This window comes from Alligator sinensis, unplaced genomic scaffold (assembly GCF_000455745.1).
Source record: "Alligator sinensis unplaced genomic scaffold, ASM45574v1 scaffold203_1, whole genome shotgun sequence".
NCBI classification, from domain to species: Eukaryota; Metazoa; Chordata; order Crocodylia; family Alligatoridae; genus Alligator; species Alligator sinensis.
Window position 1 is genome coordinate 1,441,922 of NW_005841949.1, and position 15,363 is coordinate 1,457,284.

Genomic DNA, 15,363 nt, shown 5'->3' on the forward strand with positions numbered 1-15,363 from the left:
ATCAGACTCTGCTGAAAGAATCTCCTTCCTGTTTACAGGGGAAAATAGAAAGGGGTGGCAGCCTTTCCACCTGGGCCTTCTTCATGGATCACTGAACTGTGTTAGAAGGGGGCTACAAGGACAGCACTGAGTTCACTACATATGAGCATTGCTCCCTCCTGCTGAGGAAGTGACTAATGTTCCAGGGACCTCAAGGACTCTCCTTTCTTCTTTCACAGAGGCAATCAGTGGGACAAAGCCACTTAGTCCTGCTGCAGATAACTGGGCCCACCCAGGGGCCCATCTAGATTGGGTCAGAGAAGGTGGTGCCACTAGCACAGGGGTGGGCAAAATGCAGCCTGGGAGCCAGATGTGGCCTGCCAGGCCATTCTATCCAGCCCGCGGGGCGCCTTAATATTAATTTTCTAAATTCTTTATCTGCCTTGGGCTGCCTGTCACATGGCCCTCGATGGCTTGCCAAAACTCAGTAAGCGGCCCTCTGCCCAAAATAATTGTCCACCCCTGCACTAGCAGGATTCTGCATGACCAGGGTGTCAGGTACAACGGTCTGTCAGCTGTGGCCATTGTATTTTAAATCAGGGTTATCACCGTGTCCTTGGCAGTGCTAGAACATGCTAGTTGGGTTCTGTGGCTGTAAATGGGATGCAGGTAACTTGGCTGGCAGGGCTGCCTGCCGAGAAGTAACGTGAACTTGCAATTCCTCTGACTGGAGAGCAAAGCCTAGTTTATGAAGGTTTATGCCTGATTTATGAAGGGCTGGCATGTGCTCCCCCAGTCACAGAGGGTGCCCAGCAACGAGGTAGGTCCATGAAGCAAACAAGCCAAAGGTGTGCAAAGGTTGCTCGTTGCCCCTGGATTCCTAGGCACACCATTTGCAGGCTGAGGTAAGGAGAGTAAAGCACCCAGTCTGGGTTTCTTTGTGGAAGACAGAAGGGTAGCTACAAAGTTGAGATGGAGGCAGACTCTGCACTGCAGCAGGTGACAGTTCGATGAATCACTTCACCCATGTCTCCATTCCCCCTCACCCTTTGTGGTCTATCCAGGCCACGGTGCTCTCATGCAGGGAAAGCGTTGCTGCGATATGCATAGGGAGAAGGGAAGTGGTTCTTTACTGTGCTGACCCCTCCTCTTAGATTAAAAGATTAACCTAAGGCTGGGTGATGGACTGGGAAACTGGGAACAATGGCAGCAGTCCTCTCAGCTGAGAAACTTAAACCCCTGATCTGGCCCGTAGGAAAACGCAAACAAAAAAGACATGGTGCCTTCAAGGGTGGAAGGGGGTGTGGGGGAAAGAAACCCTGAGATTCCTCTAGGCTGACACCTTTCCCCTCCATGGCTTGCTCTGGGCCCAGCTGACTTCCCCAGGGAGGGGCAGCTTGCTTTCGTCTGTTCTGAAAACAGACTCTGATGTTTAAAGGAATGTAGGTCACAGTTAATCAGATGCTCAGGCTGTCTGACAGCTCGACTGCTCCCAAAACCTGGCAGTCAGGGGCAAAGGCAAGGGGAAAAAAACAAGAAAACATGCTAATAAAAAACTGCTCAAAACCATCAGAATAAAAAGTCAGGCTGCTCACAGTGCTGGCTGCATGCAGAGGCATGTGGTCCTGAGCACACGTGTTGGGGAGCAGGAAGACTGATTAAAAGCCAGCCACGGGGTCTAGTTAAAAGGGAAGGAATTGGGCTACTGGGTTTTCCAAAGCTATACATCTTGGAACTAACTCTCTTTTTATAGCTCATCAGAGGAGGGATATGCCTCTCGTAGGGAGTTTTCTTTCCTACTCATTTGTCTGGGCTGTGGGAGCAGCTCTTGGACCAAGAGTGTATCGCTGACCTGCCCTGGGATGGAGGTACTTTGGCAAGCAGCATGTCAAAGTTGCTAAAAGAAGTTGAGGCAAGAAATCTCATTGCCTGGCAGTTTTAGGAGAACAAAGAGCCCTGAGAACCTGCTAGGGACTCCAGGCATGTGATAGTTCCCTTTCCCAGGAAGGTTTGCCTGACCTGCATGCCTTCCATCCTGGCTCTGCTGAGCACAATCTGCTCCAGAGATTTTGACCTCTGATGGAGAATGTCCAAACAATGGCACCAAACTGGGAGGGAGGGAGGGAGGGCTGGTTGCTACCCTTTTCCATACACTGCTTACTGAGGGCTGTCCACATTATTCTAGCTCCCCCTTCACCTACAGCCAGCATCACAACCTTCATCTTTCCAGGGCAGGACTCACCACTGGCTCCTCCCTCCTGTCTATAGCCCAGGCATGGCAGACTGCTCCCCATCACCTTTTATGTGCCTGAAAAACAGAGCAACCAGAAAAGCCCTGGTCTCTAGCTCTTCCCTGAAGAATGCCAGCCTCTATACTTTGGGGACAGCTACACCCTCCCTGTGTGTGCCCCCCACTCCCCAGAGTCACAGGGTGCTGTGGAGAGCCTGCTGCCTGTGGCAGGACAGAACAGGTCAGGTCATCAATGGGCACGCAGGTGGTGGGTCATCAACAAAACGAGCCTTATGGCACCTACAACAGCCCAGCCAACCGCCTGCCCAGAGCTTTCAGGCAAGGTTCCACAAAGCGGCCTTCCAATCCCACCTGCATGACTGACTCCTCAAACACCTGCCCTGAGCAATGCCTCTGTAAATCTCAGACAGGAAAGTCACAGAGGAGAATTATGCATATCCATTCTGAGCTCTTGTGGAACCAAAGGCAGGTGCATTTGCTGGGAGATTGCCGGGAGGAAGTGTGGGGGGCAGGAGGGGGAGAAGGGCAGGAAAGAAGAGGCTGAGTAGCTAAGGGTGACACTAGCTGGGCTCCTAATCAAGGCTCCCACAGGACAAGTGCTCAGATGGGTGAGCCCGGATGCAAAAGACAGGCAAGCTAGCAGGTGCCATCCTCAGTGAGTACGGGGAGCCAAAGTGGCTCCCACAACCAGGCAGCTAAGGAGGATGGAGCATTGCCTGTGGAGCCTAATGCTGGCATGCACAAGGACAGCTTCTTGCAGGGAGCTCAGCTTAACGGGCCTGTGGGAGAGGCTCCAAGCAGCCCATGGCAGCTGACAGGAGCTGCATCTTCTCTGTTCAGTGTAAACCTTCTCCATGGCTCTGCTCGTTTCCATGGCGACCCCACAAGTGAAATTTTCCATCCCAGATGCCAAATGCCTGTGGATGAGGCACAACCCTCCCAGGGTTACCAAATATAGACAAAACCCGAGCGTGCGCTCCACGATGCAGGGCGAGGAAGATGCATCAAGCCCCAGTGGGCAGCTGTGATGGTGGCTGCAGCTCAAGGGGGGCCCTCAGGCTGGACACCCTGCTCACCAGTGAGGGTTGGAGAGGATCTGTCACCTCTCAAGCAAGGCCCCATACCTGGCTTGGAACAGTCTTTATGCACCATAAACAGGAGCTGAGCATGCCTGCACACATGTAACTGGCATACTATGCTCCCTGGATGCAGAGCATGTCAAAAGGCACAGGAACCCTGACTGCCCAATGACTTGTCAGAGATGCTCCTTATTCAGAGCTGCCATCCACAACTGCACCCTTCTGCCCACACCTCTTGCCATCTAACCAGTATAAGCTAAACTGTGCTCTAGGGGGTAATCTCCCCACAAAGTAATCTCTCCTCCATACGAAGAGCAGCAGAATGGCTCCCTCCCACCTCCACCCCATGGAGCTGTGGAGCCAGACTAGCACACTACTTACGTGGTCTGCATGAGCTCAGGGTTGGGCACACACTGCAGGCGGTGGGAGAGGAGCTGGAAGGCACTGCTCTGGGGCAGCAGCATCAGCAGCCCATAGAGAGCCTTGATCAGGTAGGGATTATTTTTCACATCCAGCAGCTGCAGGCGAAGATCTGTAGCCAAACAGACAAGTGTGCAAAGGAAGTGAAACAGAACTTATATTCCATCCAGTACCCAGAGCCTTTGCTACCAATCTGCTAGGTCCAGACAGCGACTGGGAACTTCTTTACCAACATCTCCCAATAGGTCCAAGGCCACACCACACTAGTGCTGTGGACCTGCTTCCATCAAGGTAACTCTGAAAGAGGAACTCTGCCAGTTCCATTTCCAGAGGGAATATTCATTATTCCCTACTCCAGAGACTCCCGATTGTAGCTTCAGCATGCAGGCAGTGACTGGGCAGGCTTCTTCTTCTGACATCGTAAGAGGCAGTCACAATGCCACCAGGCTGCTTGCTCTACCGACCTTCCTCTTCCACGATGTGGTGCTTCTGTAACAAGAAGCCCTTTCTTGCCTACACCCCTCGCCCAATTTTGTGCATTTATTTTTCCTTCTAAGTACTGGCAGAGACCTAGCACACTCATTGCATGGGTGTGGCAAAGTTTGGAGCAAGCCAGAAAGCTGAAGTGGCTTTCTGTAGGAGAAACCCACAAATCACTACATATCAATTGAGCTAAGTGTCACTACAGAAAACAAAAGAACTAAAATATCCACTTAAAGAAAAGCCTGTAAGAGACAAGAAAAGCCAAGGTGCATTGAAAGCATGACTGTAAATATATCCTGGTGAACACGTTCCCCCTTTGATTAAAACCTATTTCCCAAAGCAAACTTCCCATATCTGTCTAAAGTTTATGCTAAATCAGTCCACTGCATCTAACCTAACTCACTTATTGTCCCCAGTGGCTGTTAATCCTCACTACCTCACATTTGCATTTATTGATTAAGGTATATTTCTTTTTATATTTCATCTGTCTCATCTTTACCCTGGCATTCTGTATTTTATGTTTTATACCTTTTAACTTTTAACAAATGTATTCTTTACAGTAAGTCATACCTTGTATTACTAAAATGATTATTATAAGAATGCATTGGAATTGTAATCACTGGAACTGTATTGCTGATTTGGGCTGGTCCCCCTGAGTGAATGCGAGTATGTATGAATCAGTAGATAATTGAATGGCAAAGCAAGAGCCTCTGGCTGTGAATTGACAATAGCCTAGCCAGAGAAACTTACCATTACAAAACTCTACTCTACAAGACATTTTAAGCTAATCAAGCCACCTGAAACCTGCAACAACACAGTCACAATAAGTCAAGGGTGGACTTCCAAAACTGCACCATCAGGTGAAACCCTACTGACCATGACTGACAGCTGTCATGCACTACTCAAGACCCACGCGGGACAGCGACCTCCAGACTGGACAGCCAAGATGATGCTGGGGGATCACACAAGTTTGCCAGAGAAGGGATAAAAGGCAGTGAAGCGTGACCCTCAGGGGTGCCCTCTCATCCAGCACCCAACCTACGGAAACAGAAGGACAAGCAGGCGACCCCCTTCTGAAGACACTGCCTTGGAGAAAACTGACCATTGACAGTAGACTCCAGCATCCCGGATAGGTTCCCTGTCCTGACCAAGTACATACCCGTTTACTGCCTTTTGAGCAAGACTGCCCATGGTTTGAGGTATAGTTGTGTTCTGCAAAGAGACTGTGTAAAAGTGGCAGCTTTCTGCATCTCACTGCATTCAAAGAGTCAGTAGTTTAGCAAGCTCATCTTCCATGGGGATCAAAGGGAAACTGTCTGCCAGGTTCCAGCTGTAAGATTATAACTGCACACGTGACAAAAGGAAGCAAATTACTGCTACGGACAATGCACTGAGACCATGAACTCATGATCTTGACACTCAGATTCTAGGTGGAAGCCATAGCTCTGACAGTAAGGAAAAGGTAGCTCCTTTCTTCTGGGCTAAGCATATTGGATTTGGAGTCTGTGCAATGTCACAGACATGGAGCAACACATGATGCCATCTGAAGTATTGCTTTTCAGATTAGCTGCACCTCAAGTCCCTTGAACAGTGAGCACTGAAAAGAAACAGCACATAATGTGCGGAAAGCAAGCAGTCCCTGCCAGAGTTACCACCATCATCTGCAGCCCTGGTCAAGTACAGGGTTACTGCAGAGGGCTATATGGTTTGTACCATCAGTTTGGTCCTTTTGGAACAGCAAATGCCTCTAAGTCTACACCAAAACCACAGTTGGCAGTAAACATGGCACAGCCCTTCAGAACATTGACCGATACTACACAACACAATCTGCACAACTCTAAGACAGCCATACACAGCAGCAGCAGTGTGAAAAAGAAACCAGGTGCCTGGCAGTTCCCTGAAATTGCCATTTCTAACTCTCTTCATGTAGACTGGCTTGTTTTACTGTCCTTAGTGTTGGGCAAGCTGGCCTATAGATCAAAATTACAGACAGGAAGGGGATGGTAATCTGTCAGCCAAATCATGTTCATATGCCTATGTATTAGAAGTCAGGGGACCTGAAGACATCAACACTGAATCAGACTGTACTCTGAGCCCTGCCACTGGAACACACCCTGCTCGTTTGCTCTCATTCTACATACACTGAGCGTAATGTAGCCACTGTTCTAATTAATGTGCCAGAGATACAGTAGTACCTGGCCTCATGGGCCAAAAATTGGACCTGCTGAAATTTCCGCAGTTGTGCACATGGAAGGGTGGGGAGCATGTTTTCACAGCAGCACTTCTCAGCATGGCCTGAGGTGTTGTAAACAGATCCCTTGTTCTCGAACACTGGTGTTTGCAGCATTCTAGCTGGTTTTACTTTGGCTCCTCAGGTGCACTGGCCAAGTCATTGCCCTTCTCAGCATCTTGAACTCCCTCATTTGTGAAATGGGGACCAGATACCAACACATCTTTGCAACGCAGAGATCTCTGGTTGGAAAATCTCATCTCCCACATGTGCCTCACCACCTTCCAATACCAACAAGACCCCCTTTCAGAAGGATTCAGAACTAGGGCAAGAACTTCTTTGTCTTCTGGAAACAGGCAGTCCTCAGGTTGGCCAGCTCAGAAATTGCTAATGTTCACATGCACTGGGCTCTGGAAAAGCTGGAGGAAACCATGCACCATCACTTTGTGAACAGGGATCAAAAGGCAGGTAAGAGAGGTGGAAAGTCTCTTTTCCTCCCACAGCAAACCTGGGCATTTCTCTTCCTTGGCTCATCCATTGCAAAACTCCCTGCGCCAGCTGACATGCCTAATGTTAACTGGTTTCCCATCAGTTTTGCTGAGCTGATGACAGAGGATCAGCAGCATCCACCTGCTGCCCCCAGAATTTAGGCAGTACCAGCAGTTTCATCTCTGCTGCAGGGAGGGGAAGGGCTTTGTGATGTGCACACATGCACTTCCCAAGTAGGATGGCAGCCCTTTAATTAATGCACCCAAGTTATTTCTCCCTTCTGACTCCTCCCTATCTCCCCTCCCCTCTATGTCTGGCTAGGGAACTGCAGTCCTGAACTCATACAATTAGAGTGATTTCCATGACAACAGGCTGGGATGTTGCAAATAAAAATTTGTCTTTGCTGTACAGAGACAATGGGATAAAGGAGATTGATCTTGCCCAGCCGCACGATCTTCTGGAAGGAAATCCAAGACTGGGACAGGAATTCTCACTGGTTAAATGCTTGTGCGTCATGTACTTGAAGAGCTCAGTGCACACTAGGCAAGCTTGCCTCCAATAACAGGGCATGAAGTAAGCATATTTCAAGTCCCAGACCTATTCTTGGGTGGAGCAATAGGTGGCATAGCCATGCAGCCTCCTGAACTCCCACAGATCTGCACACCCCTGATGGGCTATTACCTCTCTGACCCCTGCCCAATCCCAACTATTCAGCGAAGGTGACAAGAGGCATCCTGCTGTCCCAAGGACATCTAGGCTCTGGGCAGAAAGTAGGTGAATTCACATGCCATGATCACAACCCATTCGCTGCACCAGGGAGCTTAGGCAGAATTTAGAGCTGGAATCTATCTGCTGCTCGAGGAGAGGAGATATGGGAGCAAAACACAAAGCAACTCCTACACCAGAAGAGAGGGAATCTTGCCCAGTGCCAGCTGGCATGAGAAGGTCCAGATCACCATAAGGAGCTCACTGAATGCAACATAGCACAGGGCAATGAAGGTGCAAGGGCACTTCAGAAAGAAGCAGATTCACTGGCACTTGGCAAGTGTCCCAGCACTAGTAGCCTATGGACACACGCAGTAAGGCATAAGGCATGGGAGCAGGCTAAGCCCTTTGGGACTGGCAACCCTTCATTCCCATCATGCATGGTATGTAACTTGTGTCAGGCCACTCTACCCCATGGCACTAAGTACATATGTATAAGAAAAGCACCTGCTGCAAACCTCTCCTGGAACCTGTCAATGTTGCTGACCTGTCTCTCAGATCTAGGCAAGAATAAGGCCAAATGGAACCGCGGAGGGGAGAGCAAAGGAGCAGACTGTGCTGTAGCACAGCAATGACATGCAGAGCGGCCTGCTATGAATCACTGTGGGGAGCGTTCCAAGCAAGTGCCTACTGGTGAGAGCTGCCAAGGGCAAAGCAGAGCCTGTGCCTCTATGCACCTCTGGGGATTGAGGCCCAATCTGAGGGAACGCAAGTGATGAGTTGATGTCACTGCCTGACAATGTCTGACAAGCCGTGTTTTTGGCAGTGGCTGTGAGAAGCGTATAAATCAAGGCCCCATCTGCTTTATGGAAACTGACTATTGCTATGACTCCAGGCATGTTACTAGGAAAGAGACCACCCCCTATTGAGGCTGTTAGAGAGAAATGCCTTGTAAGCATGTCACCTCATGCTGAGGACACAACACAACCTGGAAGTCAAGTCACGTTAGGCTGGGTCACAACGCAAATGGGAAACCTTCGTGGAACAGCAATGGGCTACAGGAAGCAGTGCACTTGACTCAGGCAGAGGGAGCCAATGGCCCAAAGAGCACATCTTGCTGGAGGTGCCATCTTTTGGGTGATAACTGAAACATACATCCTGACCATTTAAAAGTGAGGACTGCTGGGAATGATCCTATGCTGCCTAGCTGTCAATGGGGCTGACAGCACAGCCCATGGGAGAACTCCCAGTCCAAAAGATCTCACTGCCTGGACAATCCCTGAGAAACCATGCGGACTTCACCCCTGTGCCATTATTCTTTTGCCACTCACTGGTGGTCATAAAAGATCCCCAGGCTCATTTTGAGACAGCAGGTGGTACTGAAACTGGTGTCCTGGCCAAGTGCCACATGGGGTAACTAATATCCTGTCCTTGCTAACCCCCTCCCCACTCCCCCACCCCCAAACACACAGGTTCAGCTGAATATGGTGTATACCTACATATGTCCTGGATTGCTGTGTAGTATTACCAGCCACCTTAAGACATGCCTGGCATATATTTACCTTTCCTGGGGTAATCTGCTACATGGATTTCGTTCCACACACCTTAGGGATCAACTGTGCTCAGCCAGGAAGTGCAATTGGGCACTTGCTGGTCTTCTCTTTAGGAGCCTGCAATGAGCTAGGAATAACGGGTGTAAACCTAGGAATAATGGGTGTAAACCTAGGAATAACGGGTGTAAACTAGTTAAGAGTGGATTTAGGTTAGATATTAGGAAGACATTTTTCACAGTAAGGGTGGCCAGGATCTGGAATGGGCTTCCAAGAGAGGTGGTGCTATCACCTAGCTTGGAGATCTTCAAGAGGAGGCTAGATAGTCACCTGGCTGGGGTCATCTGATCTCAGTCCTCTTTCCTGCAAGAGGCAGGGGGTCAGACACAAGGATCCATTGTGGTCCCTTTCTGACTCTACAATCTATGAATCTATGAGCTATGACCAGTCTTCACAACAGACCTGTGCCTTCCCCAAATCCACATCTTTGGGGATCTAGGGATCCTCTGTTCCCCTTCAAATGCCAAGCCCCTAGATAAGGGGAGACTTAACTGCTTATAGTCCTTTAAATTGGTTCATTCCCAGAAAAACAAGCTTGTATAAGTTGGAAGGAGTCCAGAAGGTGTTAAGAGCTCAGACCTGGTTTCAACTGTCCCAAAGTGTTTAGTTGGAGTTGTCTTGCCCTGTCTTTGTTTCATTTCTGACTTAACTTTCCAACAGCCCTCCTATTCAGCTAAACCAACGTGTTCATATCATAAACATCCCAATAACCAGGTCACATATGGGACTCATAAGTCACAGAACAGGTGCTCATCCTTCACACTGTACCACATGCCAGATGTGGCTGTAGTAAAGCTGTAGCTGAAATGACCCTGACATACCAAGTTTGAACACTCTGGGACCTTCAGGATAAGAGCCGGGATTACAGATTATACACAAAGACATAGCATATCAAGAAGCTATGAGAAGAAAACCAGTTCACTTCCTGCCTGGACTACCTACCATACTGAGGACAGTGTGGGCCAAAAGCTGGGCGTTCATGCCCAGCATCACAGATCGCACCCTAGGAATCCACTGCCCCAAGGCAGGACATGCTGGCACCCACAAACACAGAAGAGTGAATTTTTACTTGGTCCAGTGATTCTGCTGGTTAATTATAACAGGATTTTACATCAATGTTGAGAGAAAAAAAATCCCAAAACAAAAAAAGGAAATAAATACAGTGCAACACCAACTGTGGTCCAATACAACATGTTCAGCCTGGGAAAGCAGGAATCCAGGTTGCTGCTCCGTTCCTAATGAGGGTAACTGTGCTCACAGAGTGAGGAAACCCCAGGGGCCTGAGATGGCAGATAGCCCTGGCACCGATAACATGGACTCCACTGAGGTTCTACTCCCTTGCACCTCAGCTGGGCAAACTCTCCAACTACACTGTTCAGTCTTTTTTCTTGTGGCTCCACCAACCAGAACATGCTGGCTGGACTCTCTTCTCCTGCCTTGGATTGCTGTGTTAAACAGCCAAAAGCAACAGTACAGAAATATGAAACCACCCTCCTGGCCACTGTGGAGAATGCAGTGCCCTGGGAAGGTGAGTCCAGGAGTTCCCCACCTTGGCTTCATGGAGAACATAGAAAGCTCCTCTTCCCCTCAGGGAGGAAGGAAAGGGAAGGTGCCCAACCTTTTCCCCTTATGATTCTGCTCCATTAGTATTTTTGAGCTCCCAGAGCAAGTGTGCTTTTTCGAGGGTGATCCTTTAGTCACTGACATTTCAGAGGAAAAACAACCATTTTGGAAACCCATGTCTCTGCCAAAGCTCTAGTCAGACTAGGTTTGTGAAGAGTGTTTGAACACTCCTTTTCACTAGTATGGGTCACTGCCTGCGGGACCGCAAAAAGGCAAAGGCTGGTAACTGGGCAGAGCTTGCACCCTCCCAATCCCCACACTCCTTTCGCAACACTGCCCCCAAATTCCTCACTCTCAAATACTTGCCTTCCTTAGCTCTGCAGCAACAAGGAACTTTTGAAAATAGAAATGCTACCAAACAGGCCATATTGTAAAGGCTGTGTACCAGGAACCTTCCAAACAGATGACCTGGGGACCTACTTTCCTTTGGTCAAACGCAGTCCCATTCATCAAGATGGAACTGCCTGCTGGAGTCTTTCATCTTTCTTAAATGAATTTTGATTTTTGACATTTAATTTCTTGGAGAGCATCATCTGCATATGGATTTCAGAGCCCTTTAAAATTATTTTTAAGCCAGAACTTTTGGTCTCTGGGCAACATTTCCCATAGAAGCCCCTGCAGACAGCAGGCAGAGAGCAAGGAGCATGCATAGTACACATTCCATGAAAGCTGCTAAAGGCAGAGTTCAAGTGTGCAACACATGGACATCTCTCAGGTTCAATTACTATAGCATGTGTCACTGAGCCACTCTCTCACTGTAACAATATAATGCCCGGAAAACCCTCTGGCTCAACCGAACCATAGTCTACCTCCACAAACATTTCATTCTCTTTGGCACACATTACTGATGCATTGACCCAGAGCTGTAAACATATCCCTGAGTAACTTCAAAATAAACTCCATCACCCTCAAGAAGGGGGCAGTGGGCTCTGTGCATTAGGTTAAGATAAATCCTCAGCTGTGGAGATCAATGTTGGGAGGATCAGAACCACAGTTTGAGTCTCAAGTGTGAGCAGAGATGCTTCAGAATCAGGCAATTTTGGAAAATGCTCTTTTCTGCTGTTTTAAAGGGGACTGTATATCAGGAATCCTTGTTTAAGCAACCTAAAAATTAGAAGCAGCAGGCAGTCTCATCTTACACTCTCTCGAAGCACAACAAACTTCAAGACTGAGCTGTAACATTTGTCAACAAGCATTTAGAACAGGTCTTTTAACCAGTAAGTGACTCCTAGTCTTAACTGCAACAAACTACCACACCGTTATAACACACTGAGTTTATATATTCATTATCTTCATACTCGTATGCAGCTACCAATGACACAATGTCATTGCCTTGAGCAACATCACAGTAGCTGCACAAAGGCATCCAAGCGGTTTGCTCCAATTTGGTGCCCCTGCCCTCTTTGTTTAGAGCTAACAGTATTGGGACTGTTAACCTATATTCAGCATGTGCTCCCTTCTCTGCAGCTATCCAGCATGTCCTGATGGGCAGTTCTACTGGAGGTCTTGCACAGCTCACAGCAAAAGTCTCATAACTTCTGCTCTATTTATTTGTGCAGTGCTGCCACTTGTGATGAAGGAGCAGGGGGGGACATGCCCAGAGTACATGAGTGCGCGAACACACCATGCGTGTACTCTGTATCCTTCCCTCAGCGCACACATGCGTACCTCCCCCCACCAATATTGCAAAGCAAACTTTGGAACCCCCCCACCATCCACATCGCAAAGCAAGCTTTGGAAAGGCTACAGTTGATGCTTACATGTGAAAATTGGACATTCAATGAGCTGTACCAGCTTGTCTACCTCTGTGAGGAAATCCACTGTGACTTCCAGGTCCCCACTGGAGATGTTAGTTAAGGACATTTATCTTTTTTGAGAGAAGGGTGTAGCCATGGTACATGCTGGCCACAGTTCAGGTAGCCCAAAAGAGGCCTTTTGCAGCAGCAGAACTCATGTGCTGGCAACTCTTTCAGATTCCCCCGTTTCTCTTTTGGATAGGATCAGTTACTGCCCAGTTTGCACTACACATCAGGGCTTGCCTTCCAGAAGGAACTGGGCAGCACAGGAGACCCCAAATGCTGCATCCCTTATGTCTCCCATACCTGCACAGGCAGCTGCCCAGCAGAGGGTACAAGCATTCAGGTGCCAGTCTGGGGCCTCTTCTGCTGCACTCTGCTTTGGCCTCTGATCGCTCTCTTCCAAAGTCTTAGTGAAGGGACAGAATGTGACTCCAAAATCTCCATTAGAGCTTGTTCAGGTTTCTACTCAGCACAAGCCTGAGACACTTTCAACACAAATACTAGTCTCTTCCTCTTTACCTGTATCAGCACCTAGTAAACAGCTGGCTCCTACAGGAAGCTGAGGAAAATCTCACCAGTGAGATATTTAAACACTCTAGCAGAGACTCAGTGACAAGGTTGAGGGAGGGTGGAAGGGGACCTGGAGCATCAGCTCTTCAGGCTGAGCGGGTCTCCAGTACCCCAGCAGTCAAAAGATGGGGGAAAGTCAGGATGTCCTTTAAGACAGCAGAAGCTTTATAAAATCCAGGCCAGGTATATCATTGCAAGCAACTCTATGTGAAAAAAAAGCAAAGTGGTTTAAAGTGATTTTATACACAGCTGACCTTTGGAAGTATACAGTGCTCTTACTGCACTGATCCAAAGTGTTCTTAGCACCTAAGATAAACTTTGAAGTGCATTAGAGAGGGTAATTTAGATTATTAAGCTTGTGCTTATGGAAATATACTTAGGGACTTTCATATTTTGCTGGCACGTGGAAATAATCATTACATTCAAACCTAAATAGTGATGTCAATGGAACCACTGGAGAACCGCAGAGAACTGGTCTCAGCCTTGCCAGCAAAGCCTCAGCCGTTGCCTCCTCCCAGGACTTGCTAAACAAGGAAGCATTCCTGAGACACTGGAAGCGAGGCAAACAGAGGATCCAGCACAGAATGCCCCCCCCCAAAACAAACAACAACAAAAAAACCCAAAAAACCTCACGTTATGCTAGTGACTGAGGCTACGCTCTGGCCAAGGGGAGCTAGGGGGTCACGGGGAAGGGAGACGACTGTTTGCTCACCTCCTGTACTTGAGTGGAAGGTAAAAATAAAACAAAAGCAGCAGATACAGAACAGTCCAAAGGGCTGCTGGGTTCCACTGGTGCTGCAGTTATAGCCTTGCTTGAACACAAGTGGGACAATATTATTTTTCCATCCACACAAGATTGGGGTGAACCTCATGTTCTAACATGGTTGGGTTGTAACCATGCTGCAACCAGACTACATCTGGAGCCCAGGCAGAGCTACACAGACTGAAAGGCTGCCTTGCTGTATTTGATAGCATCTCTATTGCCACCAGTACTGCTGCAGCTTCCTTAGCCTGACGAAGGGTTTTTGAACCTGAAAGCTTGCTTAATAACTATTCTCCAACCATTTGGGTTGGTCTAATAAAAGATATCAAATTCACCCAAGGAACCTTGTCTGTCTATTGCCACCAGAAATATATGATGGCAACAGTATCTCAGAGAGAGCTCCTCCCAGCAGGGACCTAGGCTTCCTACTTTGTATCCTGCCTAGCACAACAGGGCCTGGAACAGAGCTATAAATAGCAATACAAACAGCAGCAGCAACTGAGCTGCAGCTCATGAGGCTGAAGCCTTGGAGGGGGGGGACGGTCAGCTGACAGCAGTTAGCTGGGCAGAGTGCTCCCAGCCATTTACTGAGCAGAGGCCTGGGGCCTGCAACTCCCTCCTCAACCCTCCTCCCACATGGCCCAATGGCTGAGCTTTAAAAACACAAAAAGAAACTGTGTGAAGTGCCCCCAACTTAAGGGAATCCAGGGCCCCTGACAGCTGAAAGGAAAGGAGAGTCTCTCTTTGGCACAGGGCTATGTGTAAACATGGAGTCCTTATCTTCTCAGAGGGAGGAGTTCATAAGAAGGCTCTATGGAGCCACCTAACTCCTTGCCGGCAAAGAAGCTCTGCACTGGGCTTTCCTCTCTTTACACCCACAAAATGTTATGCAAAGAAAAGATATCTGGACTGTGGCCAGGAAATGTGTCCACCTCCTTTAATTAAGGTCCCTCGGCAAGGAGGATTCCTTAGGTAACAGATGGCTGCAGCAGGGAGCAGGGAGCTAGGGCTCGTGTAGAAGGGGCTTTTCCAGCTGTGCAACCAGCAATTATTGCTTGATCGCATGCATGGGCAAGCCCTGGACTCTCAGAGAATGTATACCAGGGTGGGCAAAATACGGCCCGCAAGGCCATTCTATCCGGCCCACAGGGCCCCTAAATATTAATTTTCTAAATTTTTTATCTGCCCTTGGCTCCTGTAAAAAATGACAGGAACCAAGGGCTGCAGGACCCAGGGGAAGTCTGGCAGGCTCCCACAACAGTAGGGTCTGCACCCCACAGCCGAAAGCCCCAGTAGGGGCTTCTGCCCTGGGACCACGTGGCTGCTCCGTGCCAGAACCCCAGGTAAGGGTGCGGGGGGGGG

At 48.7% G+C, this 15,363-nt stretch overlaps 1 protein-coding gene and 1 long non-coding RNA gene across 2 annotated transcripts in view; one reads left to right on the forward strand and one right to left on the reverse strand.

Moving 5' to 3' along the window:
* VAC14 (Vac14, PIKFYVE complex component) overlaps positions 1 to 15,363 on the reverse strand; it is a 197,998-nt gene that overhangs the window by 5,909 nt on the left and 176,726 nt on the right. The window contains exons 17-18 of the mRNA XM_025199766.1: positions 12,630 to 12,709; positions 3,691 to 3,841 (exon numbers count right to left, since the gene is read on the reverse strand). Coding sequence (XP_025055551.1) covers positions 3,691 to 3,841; positions 12,630 to 12,709 — 231 coding nt within the window. The remainder of the gene's footprint in view (positions 1 to 3,690; positions 3,842 to 12,629; positions 12,710 to 15,363) is intronic.
* Positions 1 to 15,363, forward strand: part of LOC112549695 — a 28,753-nt gene that overhangs the window by 2,288 nt on the left and 11,102 nt on the right. The window lies entirely within an intron of this gene.